We start from the raw sequence: 11885 nt of genomic DNA, 5'->3' as shown, positions 1-11885 counted from the left end.
ATATAATATTAAAATAAAATATTAACTTAAATAATATAAATATAAATAAAATAAAAATAAAAATAAATTATATGAATAAAAATGTGAGTATATTAATAATTCTCTTCGATATTATTTTATTAATTACTTATTAATTTTTTAATTATTTATAATTTCAATTATTATTAATACATTAAATAATAAATATATGATAATAATTTTAATTTTAATTTTAATAATATAATAATATATATTTATAAATTTTACCCACCTTTCCCATTTTCTCTTCAATTTTCTTTCTCAAACTACCCACTTTTACATTAACATTATCAAATAGCCACGTCTCTTTAAATATATTTACATTTTCATTTAATTTATAAATTATTTAATTTTATAAATGTAATATATATAATTAAAATTAAATATACTAAAATATTAAAATAAAATATAAATATTAAATAAACTATATGAATAGAAATTTGAGTCTCATAATAATTATCTCACATATTACTTTTATTAATTTACATATTATTTTTAAAATTTTAAATTATTTTAAAATTTTAATTATTATTAAACAATTCAAACAAAATATATAATAATAATTTAACTTTCATAATATAATAATATTTTATAAGTTTTACTAACAATATAATTTAATACATATAAATAAATAAATAATTAACATGAGTGTCAAGACACGATTGTGTTGACACGATAACAAAATCTAGTCGAAATAACACGAAACACGAATTTAAACACGAGTTAGTATGACACGAATAAACTCGTGGATACGAATAACACGACACGAAAGAGTCCGTGAATCATAATATTTTGAGTGGGTCAAGACACGATACGACACACATAAGATTTAGACACGACACAACACGACACGATTGAGAGTCTAACACGACTTGCCCGAGTCGAATACGAACGTTTATGTACGATGCCCAACTCTAGTACATAGTGATTAATCTAGTAATACATTAACAATATATTTTTGGTAATATTTTAGTTTATGATGCATTAACAATTGCAAGGGTGAATGATGTGGCTGAACATAATGTTTTAGTTCTTGTGTGTGTAGCTAATTTTAATGTTCAAGTTTCCTAATATTATACAATCTTATTTAACATAAATTTAAGAATTATCTAATCTTGGATGTTAGCCGATTGGGAGTAGGAGTTCGTTAAAATTATATAAGCTCGAATCATATCAACCTATATTATTTCAGCTTGTCAAGATAATGTAAAAGTTCGTATGAATCCCAAAAATACAGGAGTTCGTTAAAATTATATAAGCTCGAATTATATCAGCCTATATTATTCCAGCTTGTCAAGATAATGTAAAAGTTCGTATGAATCCCAAAAATACATCCAAATTACCTTTGGAAGTGGGAAGAAGTATTGCATATGACTTGTGTGTGACTAATTTTAATGTTCTAGTGTCCTAATATTATTAAAATCATATTTAATAGAAATCTAAGAATTATATAATCTTGAATGTTAACCCGATTGGGAGTAGGAGTTCGTCAGAATTACATAAGCTCGAATTATATAAGCTTGAATTATTCTAGCTTGTCAAGATATTATAGAAGTTTGTATAAGTTCCTAAAATACATCCAAATTACCTTTTGGAGTGAGAAGAAGTATCACATATGGCTTGTTTGTGTCTAATTTTAATGTTTAAGTTTTTCAATATTATAAAATCTTATTTAACAGAAATTTAAGAATAAAGAAAGGTGTAAAATGAGTGTATATGAGATTACTCAACGATATTCTAATATCCATTACATTATTTCAAATTTAAACAAAAAATTAAAGGAATACATAATTTATTAAAATAGAAAAAGAAATTCTAAAAGTTTAATTAAAGTAATGGCTACTTATATAATAAAGACAAAATAAAATACTAAACTATTAACTAAAGTAATGACTATTTTTCATTTTTAGCAAAAGGAAATGTGACGCATTTAACTAAATTAATGGCTATCGTTCTTCCATAGAAAAATAAAATAATAAACGTGTAACTACATTAGTGGCTAATTATCTTGAATAGCAAAAAGAAATAATAAACTTTTAACTAAAATAGTGGCTACTTTCCTACCATGGCTAAAATAAATATTAAACATTTAGCTAAAATAATGGCTATTTATCTTCGTTCACAACTTGAAATATGAAAATTTTAATTAAAGTAATGACTACATATCATCAATGAAAAATATAAATACTAAACCTTTAACTAAATTAATGGTTAGTTCTCTTTCTGACAAAATGAAATATTAAAAATTATAAATAACTAATGGCTACAAAAAATAATTAATGGCAAAATATAATGGTCACGTACACAAAACAGTACTCTGAAGAACAAGTCGGAGAAACAATTTCTAAAAGTCGAGTCACAAAAAATTATTCTAAACAAATCGCATAAGTTATTGAAAATTTAGCCACGCGTGAAAAACGTTTTATTATTGCAATGTCGTAAATAATAAAGGTAAAATGTTCTTCACCGTTAAACAAATTGTAAAATATTTTATTTGATGAAAAAATAATGGTAAATGTGTCGCATCTCACCCAAATTTTTTTTTGTAGTATATATTATAATTTGAAAAGATGATATATATATATATATATATATATATATATATATATATATATATATATATATATATATATATATATATAATAGAGAAAAAAAATTAAATATAAAAGTTATTAATTATGTTTCTCACATTTTTTTCTACCAATTTATTTTCATATAAAAATGAAAATAATAATAATAATAATTATTATTTAGATTAGAATAAAGAGTGATTAATTGTATTTTACTTGGTAAAAGTTCTTATTCATTGATGTAGTATGTTAGGTAAATAATTGTTTTTGTAATTACCTAAACATATCATTTTACCTAATCAAAATTCAAACCCCATAATGTGTCTTTAATCACCATTCAATCCACTTTTCCACTAGTCTTCCATTAAAATTTATTTGCAATTGCATAGCTTCACTTTTGGACTGTATATAATGATTTAAATATATATAAATAATAGTTTTTTTTTAAGTTTATAAATATATAAATAAATAAAATACTATATTTTACCTAAAAAATATATATTAACAAGGTTTTTAATGGATTTTAAATTTTTTGTCTGCCATTGAGATAAGTCAGTCCATCGGTTTGTTTATAACCTAGATTAAAAAGTAAGAAATTAAATTTTATATTTGATTCTCACTAAACTCAAAATTATAATTCAATTGGATAATACTAACCGACCCAAAACTAAACTAGGCACTCACAAAATAAGTAAACATGTGTTTTTTTAAGAATGTAATCATTTTGAAGAAGAGTCTCTTATTCATTTATTCATATAATTACCCCAAATATAGTTTCTAATGTGAAAATAAAAACTAGCACATGCCTCAAAATTCCTGTGAATAAGCATATTGTGGAAGTCTTTTCTTATTATTGTTATGCTTTCATTTCATGTTTATTCAATATAGAGGGCTGGCTGTTCCCATTATCAAGAATATATCAAATCATATTTTATCAAAATGATGAATTTGCAAATAGAGAATAGAATTTTAGGATTTCAGAATATAAAGAGAATTCAGACGAGAAAACATACCAAATTCCTTGATATAGATGTAAACAATAATATATTTATACTATCCACTAATAAAGTTGAATCAAATGTAAATGCTTATCCTTTTTCTCTAATTAAATTTAACAAATGGAACTTTACCTAAAAATAATCATCAACATATATCTTCTTACCTAAAAATAATCATCAACATATATCTTCTCATCAGACATAAAAAAATCCAGGTCAGCATCCTAGACACCTGTAAGCCTACCATTGGTTGTCCCTTCACTACTTCTGCCACCTTGGATAGATCCATTTCCATAACTGCCATAATTTCAAACTTCAATCTTATGGCTTGTTCAAGAAAAATTCGATTTCCACTAAAATCACCTTAGATTGAAAAGAGTTGTAAATATAAAATTAGCATTTTTTCTAAGGATTTCATGATCTTCTTCTATAAGAGCAATTTCTTCTAATCATCCCAATCATTGTCCCAACCATCTTCTACTCTATTATTAGAAGATCTAGCAGGAATCCCTTTTGCTGAAACACTTCCAACACGATTTTTACGTCCAACAGGAGACCTAACCGCGTTTTCTTCATCCCAATCATCGTCCCAAACCTGGTCCCAACCTTCTGCAGAATCAATGTTCAGGGCTGAAGCAGATCCTGGTGAACCCATTTCAAGTTCCTGATAAGGAATTTCACCTTCTTGATTTCCTTGACTAAATTTGCAGTAACTCCAAATCCCACCCACAATCATGGCTACTACAAAGAACATACATGCACCATAGATTGGGGTCACTTGATTATAATAAAACTGGAACTTTTGGAAGATATCTTCTTTTTGTGATGAAGAAGATGGACCAATGTTTAACTCACAATCCCCACTTCCAGCATTTAATACAATTTTAGGGTCATCAGTGACAGGTATATCAATCTACAACAATTATCAAAAGGTAAAATCCAGTTAGGATCAATTCATAATAAAAGAAAAAGAAGAAAATGGCAACCGATTTTCTTTAAACATGATTTAGTCTTTAGGAGAGGTTCGCACAATATCCCACAGCCATGACCTCAACTTCAATCAAAATGTTTTAGTGAGATTCGAATTTTAGACCTCACCTTCTCAAGTCCAAACCCTATATCTATTGTTAGAACATACTAGCAAAACATACAAGTCCATTTCATCAAGGTCGCACACAATCAAGCATATAGAATGATGATATGAAACATATTGATAGGTGATATGTATTAGTGCCAAATGAGTTAAGTACTTGGTATCAATGGTATGTTAGTTGATTTGATCAAATATGGAACTAACGTTGAAAAAGTACTTAAAAGATTATTTTACTCTTGTAATAACACAATTTGATTAATTTTCAATGGTGAAAATTGCTTTTGCATGTGCTTTACTTAGAGTACCCAAGTTAAGCTAAATTTTATCTTATTTAGATTAGTTTGAGTTGAATATAAATAATTAAGTGATTTTAAGTAATAGTTAACAAATGAACATAATTCAATCATTCAGATTAAGTGATAAGCTATCATATGGTAAATTGTTAGTTTCAATAAATAAGTTTATTGGATAATTGTTTTTATTTTAGTTAGGTGGTTATGATAATTATGTTAGCATTATAGTCCATCTATTAGTATTTGAATTCCATTAAAATTAGGATCATCCTATTATATATTCATAACTTACATTATCATTTCAAATTCAATACAACTATTCAAACATGTTAAATTTCACATTTACCATAATAGTAACTTCTCTGCATTTCACCCCCCTACATGGGGGAGACTAAAATGAAATGGCAAGAAAAAAGAAGAGAAGACTATATAAAGTTACCTTTCCAATTTGGTGCCCATGTACTTCAAGCGGATCAGTTGTATTTTCCAAACTTGGTTGCTTAACCGTCACCCTTATAGTAATTTCTCCTTCATTTTGGACAAGAATCACTATATTTTTTATGCCTGAGAAACAAAATGTAATGGGTAAACTATCATCAACTGATTAAGAGAATGTAAATCCCATCAGGGTGCAAGAAGTTTCTGATTGATTCCAAAGAGATGTACTTAGAGATTTTGTTAAGAGTAGATCGAGAGGTGTACTGGAAGACCCATGAGCTAGCATGTAGATGATTATATCCTTATTAGATTATTATACAGGAATAGATCTCATCTCATCACCTCTCAATAAGCTATATTCTATAATATACTTGTTACAGGTTTTCACTCTGAAATATCAGATTTAAAGTAGGAGGTTTGCAAACTATCATATTGTTTGTCAGGTATCCCATTTGGAAATAGAACTTAGTTACACACATATTCAGAAATTTTTGACGGTTTCTCATCTGGATTCAGATTGAAATCTAAAAACAACAATTGTTTCCAAATGAGCTTATTGGCCCCATTTGGAAACGTTACAAATATAGAAACAGACTGCCTAAATTTTGTTTCCAAACGTTATCTGTATCTGAAAACATAACAAAAGTGTTTCCAAATGTGGAATTATCTTTAGAAACCACAAACTAAAGCTCTACCCATTGAATCCAGCTCAATATCAATAACTGCATGTAAGTGTTTATCTCCTTATTTATCATCACATTATATAGCTAAAACTGAATCATATAATTGATAACCCAAAAGGACATAAAGGAAGTTGCATTTACCATTGCCTAAACCTTGAAAACAGGCAATCATTTCTCCCGTCATGCAAGTCTTGGTTGGGTCATTGCAGGACTCATTAGTATCAGATCCCAAACTTGTTTTATTTGGAGTATTTCCCTTCTCTTCATCTATCAGCGGGTTATCTTTCAAAGGAGTAACAGGAAATGATGTACTATTAACAGTGTTGTTAGTCGCTTTTGGATCGAGATCCACCTCAGGCGAATTCATTATAGGCTGCTGCTGCTGCTGATGTTCCTGTTGATGGTCTTCCTTTTTAGGTATATCTCCATCAGTTGAGCTTGTTGTGTTCGTTTGATACCCTCCATCAGAAACAGGGCTAGACAGGGGAGAAATCTAAACAAAATATCATATCAGAGAACAAACTACCTCAAGAACAAGTTAATCATAGAATTTACAAATGTAAAAGCTTTTTACAAGGGTTTTTTCTTTCGGTTCTGAATCAATCAAACTCCTGAAACTCCAAGCAGATGACAGATCCCAAAGGCAAAAGAGGAAAAGGGTTACAGCACAAATCCCATTTCTTCCCATTCCCCCTCAGATACACGGAGATATTACCCACTTGAAATCAAGCGAAGGTGGATGAATCCAACATTCGAACTGGGTATAAGCTCCAAGTGTCGCATCTTCCTGCCTCTATTTAATCATCCATGTTCATTCCTTCCTCCCGTCCTTCCAGAATTTGATTGAAAGCTGCAAAGTTTACGCAGTAAACGATGAACGCGTACAAGTCTCTTAATTGAATCTAAAATATTCAATTTTTGTGAATCTGACGATGAAAAGATTAAACAGAGAAACAGTTTGTTCATGGGAAAGATTAAGGGAGGGAAAGGGTTTGGAAAGTCGTTTTTTTTCTTTCTTGCCGATGAAACTGGACGTACATTGAAAAATATAGAATAATGATATTTTGGGCCATTTCGGATCAACTTGATCCATAATAAGAGACATGATTGGCCCACAAATCAAGAGTAGACATGGGCCTTGTTAATTTGATATATTTATTTCATTTATAATATATATATATAATTTATAAAACAAATGAGAAGATCTACTTATTTTTTTAATAATTAATAACTTTTTTTGAATTTGTTATATAGAAATTCACTTTAATTTTGTATAAAATTATAAAATTTAAATAACTTATAAATTCGTAAAAAAATATAAATAATTTTAACTAGGTTAGAATTAGGGTTGCAAATGAGTTAAGTCGTTCGTTCAAAACTCGAGCCGCTCACTCATTTGCAGTCTCACCAAGGTAATTCAGTGGTTATAGTTGGTTTAAGAGACTAAGAAGTCACGAGTTCGATTTTATCTGAAAACTTTTTGAATAAAAGCGGGATCATGGTTATGGAATGTATGCTAGTTCTCTTTAATTTAAAAATTAATATTTTAACTAGGTTATAATTAATAAAATAAATAAATTATGTGAAACTAATATTTTAATAATATATATTAAAGTTGTTTTTAATATATAATTTTTTTAAATATATAAATTATAATTAAATTACAATTTATAATTTTCAAACTAATGATTTAAATGATGTAGAATTGGAATTATAATTTAATGCTCACTAATCTTGACCATAAGTGATGTGAATTATGTAGAATTGAAACTATAATTTAATGCTCTCTAATCTTGACCATAAGTGTTAATATAAATGAGATTCTTTTGATTTTATAATGCTAATTATACTACTTATTTGACATGTCCTCATTAATGACTTGATATTTGAAAATTTTATTTTAATTTTCTTACCTTTTACCTGCTTTCTTTTGTGAAACGTCCATTCATAGTCTTAATCTTTAAAAAAATACATACAAATGAAATAAAGACCACAAAAGAGAAAAGAACATTAATAATGTCTAAACACATAATTCACTATCAAGAAAACATGTGTCTTAACCCTTATTTTAATCTCATTTGGTTAGCTACTTAGCTATTATATGTAAAAAGTAATGGTGGGTATATAAGTATAATAACTTGAAACAACTTATGGTAAAAATCAATTTGATAAGAAGAAAGAATTGTGAAGATATAAACTCAACCTCAATTGATAACCTCACAATTTTGCAAAGATAAACTCAAATCACTAGCTTTGAATTTTACACAAAACCGAACATCAAGGAACCAAATTTGTAACCGTATCGGTCTCACCAGCCGCCAAAGTAAGTTCCTCGGCCCTCTTAGCTTGATGTCTCCAATCCGTTTGTATTAATGTCCAAACCATCATAAACGCACAAGCCGTTTGTGCGGCCACCAACCCCCACCACAATCCCGAAAACCCCATTTTCAACGAAAATGCCATCAAGGTAGCCACCGGTAGCCCAATCAAATAAAATGCGGCTAAATTCACATGAACCCCAACTCTCGGTCTCGCGGACCCCATCAACACTCCGCAAACAGTCGTCTGCGGAGCATTCCCAACCTCCGCGAGCCCCAAAATCGGTAGAGTCAACGAAATCAACCCAAGTATTTGCGGGTCGTCCGTGTACATCTTCCCCCAAACAGATCGTAAAGCAACAAACAACCCGAACGCGGAAAACCCATACACAACACCAAGTGTCACGCCAGTCACGGCTGCAAGCCGAGCTCGGGCAGGTTCACCTGCCCCAAGCTCGTGACCTACTCGTTGAGATATACTCACGCTCAACGAGTAAGGCACCACGTAGATTGTGCCCGTGGTTTGAATAAGAATTCCCATGGCACCAACAGCAGCCTCCGGGTTATCCAAAAGCCCGCCAAGGAAAAGTACTATCTCATACCACCACCATTCGAGACAAACCGAGCACACGCTTGGAAGAGCAAGGCTCAACAAAGGCCTCCAACCTTGGAAAGTCGAAACGAAGGTAGCCCCAGTCCAAGGTTTCAAAGCAAATTTCGACATGACCACGTATATCATCAACCCGAGGTTCATATTATAAGCGTAACAAACTGACCCCATAGCAACTCCTTTGACACCCAACTTCAAATACACTACGAAATAGTAATTGATGGGTAAGTGGAGAATGGTAGCTACGGTGGCTGCGATTGTCGCCGGAGAGTTAATACTTTGTGTCCTTAAAAAGGAACGTAAAGGGTTGAGATGAGAATGTGCTAGTAATTCAGGAAGAGAAAAGATTAGATAATCTTTGGCTACTTTTGAAATGAGACGTTCTTGACCTAAACGAAGTAAGACCGGTTCTACGTTTAACCAAAGGAGTGAAATGGGAACGGATGCGAAGAGTAAAAGGAGGAAGGTTTTGAGATATGTTTGGGTTAGAATGTATAGTTTTTTGGCACCATAAGCTTGATAACAAATTGGGTCCATTCCTCCGGTTAGACCTTTCATAACTGAGAAACCGGTTATGTTTGCGAAACCAATGGCTAGAGAACCGCCGGCGAGTTCAACTTTACCCATTCGACCCAAGAAGAGCATTGAAATTATTGATTTTGAGAATATAAGTAGAGATGTCATCAATATTGGAAATGCAATCTTTCCAAGCTTTATTAATTCTTCTATTACCTGGAATATCATGTAAAACTAAACTTATAAGATTAACCAAAAACAATCAATATTGGAGTTTTTTCTTTTTATTTATATTTATAGAATATTCCTTTTAAAGGATAGAACCATTTCATTATTATTATAAATAATTTGAGAGAGCAAATAAAAAAATACATTATCAATCTCCATACAAGCCGGAACCAAAAAAAAAATAACACAAGTAATATATATATATATATATATATATATATATATATATATATTTTAATTTAGAATTCGAATTCACGAGGTTCTTAAGTTTGGGGTGCCCACATAATCTTTATTAAGATAGTGAGTCTAGATAAGTTCAACAAGTCTAACCCAGAAGTTTATTTATAGTAAAATAAAATTATTTATTAAATTCAAATTTAATAATTATTAATGACATTATTATTATGGGTTAAATTGATTTTTTTTTAAATTTTATTATCTACTTTATTAATTTACAAATAAGAAAAATTAATTTATATATAATAAAGTGTATTGGTATGACAAAATGTCGGGTTTAGTTTTTTGCTGTACTTTAATTATTAGCATCACCTTACTAGCCAGCCATGTGTCTCATGAAAGTAACAAATTATGAGTAAAGATTTGTTTCCAAATTCTGCAATATATAATTGCTTATTTAATTAGTCTTGTTTCAAATATCTTATTTATTTTTTTAACCCAAAAGAGATTGGTTTGATGCTGGTGAATATTTAGTGATTTGAGATTATTTGAAAAAGTGTTTTAATTAAGAGAGAAGATTGAAATATGTTTAGGTAATTAGTAGCAATTACTAACCTGATTGAGAGGAAAACATGGAAAGCTCATGAAATGGAAGAAGTAGTTTTGTTTCTCTTTTCTTCTCCATTGTTGTTCACTTTCTTCATCGTTCTTAGGTACTGTTTGTTCAGAGCTAATTTCAATTTCTCCAGACTCATTCATCGTGCACATGTTTATTATAACATCTTAATCGGAAATCGGAAATGTCGCCGGAGAAGAAGCTGTAACGACACTATTCCGGTGGTGGTATATATGTACGATGTAGTAGCTAGCTAGATTAATAATGTGAAAAAAGAAGAGAACCTTATTATCTCCAAAAGAACTGTGGCCAGTATTAGTTCATGTCCTATCCTATGTAGTTAGTTACATTAATTTGAATATATATAGCAGAGATCAAAGAACAACTAGAAATAAAGAATTAATTAAAAGATGGTCATCTCAACCGGACAAACATTTAATAATAATAATAATAATTTATTATTTGGAATGATCATTAGCAATACCATTGAGCCACATCGAGTTCCTCAAGTGCTGTCCCTATCCCCTGCTCTACTTTTTATTTCTTTATAAATTTATAATTGAGAATTTTCATTGAAATTATTCAGAAGATCATATCATTACCATACAATTTCGAAAAAAACGGGTTTAATCCATTATTTCTAACATGAATAATAGTTTATAATGAGACGTATTTTCCTTATTTTTAATATTTTATGTAATGGCTACGGTTAGCAAAAATTATTTAGACTAAGTGAATTTTAACCGATTCATCTCAACAAATTGAAATCGTAAAAGAAACATATTCGGAGGAATTATTTGTAAAAAATCAAGTAAAGTGATCGAATATCAATCACCAACAATGAATCTCGAAAACTTTCTATATGACATATATATATACCATCCCAAATACTCTATTATTAGGACACGTACAAACATACTATACAATTTGTATAATAAGGTTTATTGAAAAGCCACCAAATAATGGATGCTTAAGTCCGACTTTTTTTTTATCAATTTAACATTATCTCAACTCACTTAACGGAAAACGATCTCTATAAAAATAAAATTATAAATAATTCTTTCAATCTTTACTACCACACATATATATTGGGTGGACAAACAAGACCCAAGGGGTGGAGATACTTAGACGCCCAAATCCCTATTTTAAATTCCAAATTACATGTTAAACTTTTATTTTATTTTATTTTAAATGAGACCGAATCAAAGAAAATAGTATTAGTCTTATCCAAGTTGCCATAAATATTAAAGTTAGTAATATATTTGTCCTCATTACAACTACTAATATAATGAACATAATATGTTAATAATTGAGTTTGATAAATAAA

At 29.5% G+C, this 11885-nt stretch overlaps 2 protein-coding genes across 2 annotated transcripts; both read right to left on the bottom strand.

The window, feature by feature from the left end:
* Positions 1-3989: 3989 nt before the first annotated feature.
* LOC124939835 lies at positions 3990-6874 on the bottom strand. Its single transcript, XM_047480290.1, has 3 exons — positions 6235-6874; positions 5412-5536; positions 3990-4499 (listed from the first exon to the last, which is right to left on the bottom strand). The coding sequence occupies exons 1-3, from the start codon at positions 6458-6460 to the stop codon at positions 4032-4034; spliced, it is 819 nt and encodes a 272-aa protein (XP_047336246.1). The 5' UTR covers positions 6461-6874; the 3' UTR covers positions 3990-4031.
* A 1496-nt stretch (positions 6875-8370) lies between these two features.
* On the bottom strand, positions 8371-10701 carry LOC124938972 (protein DETOXIFICATION 53). Its single transcript, XM_047479492.1, has 2 exons — positions 10558-10701; positions 8371-9753 (listed from the first exon to the last, which is right to left on the bottom strand). The coding sequence occupies exons 1-2, from the start codon at positions 10699-10701 to the stop codon at positions 8371-8373; spliced, it is 1527 nt and encodes a 508-aa protein (XP_047335448.1).
* Positions 10702-11885: the final 1184 nt, after the last annotated feature.

The sequence above is a fragment of the Impatiens glandulifera genome, chromosome 5 (genome assembly GCF_907164915.1).
Source record: "Impatiens glandulifera chromosome 5, dImpGla2.1, whole genome shotgun sequence".
Taxonomy (NCBI): Eukaryota; Viridiplantae; Streptophyta; class Magnoliopsida; order Ericales; family Balsaminaceae; genus Impatiens; species Impatiens glandulifera.
This window is presented reverse-complemented; position numbering and strand designations above follow the sequence as displayed.

Coding starts and splice junctions, on each gene's coding strand:
- LOC124939835 (XM_047480290.1), bottom strand. CDS start 6,460: ATGAATTCGCCTGAGGTGGATCTCGATCCAAAAGCGACTAACAACACT. Junction 5,537..6,234: donor TTTTCAAGGTTTAGGCAATG/GTAAATGCAACT, acceptor TTTGTTTCTCAG/GCATAAAAAATATAGTGATT. Junction 4,500..5,411: donor ATGGGCACCAAATTGGAAAG/GTAACTTTATAT, acceptor TAATTGTTGTAG/ATTGATATACCTGTCACTGA.
- LOC124938972 (XM_047479492.1), bottom strand. CDS start 10,701: ATGAATGAGTCTGGAGAAATTGAAATTAGCTCTGAACAAACAGTACCT. Junction 9,754..10,557: donor CATGTTTTCCTCTCAATCAG/GTTAGTAATTGC, acceptor ATGATATTCCAG/GTAATAGAAGAATTAATAAA.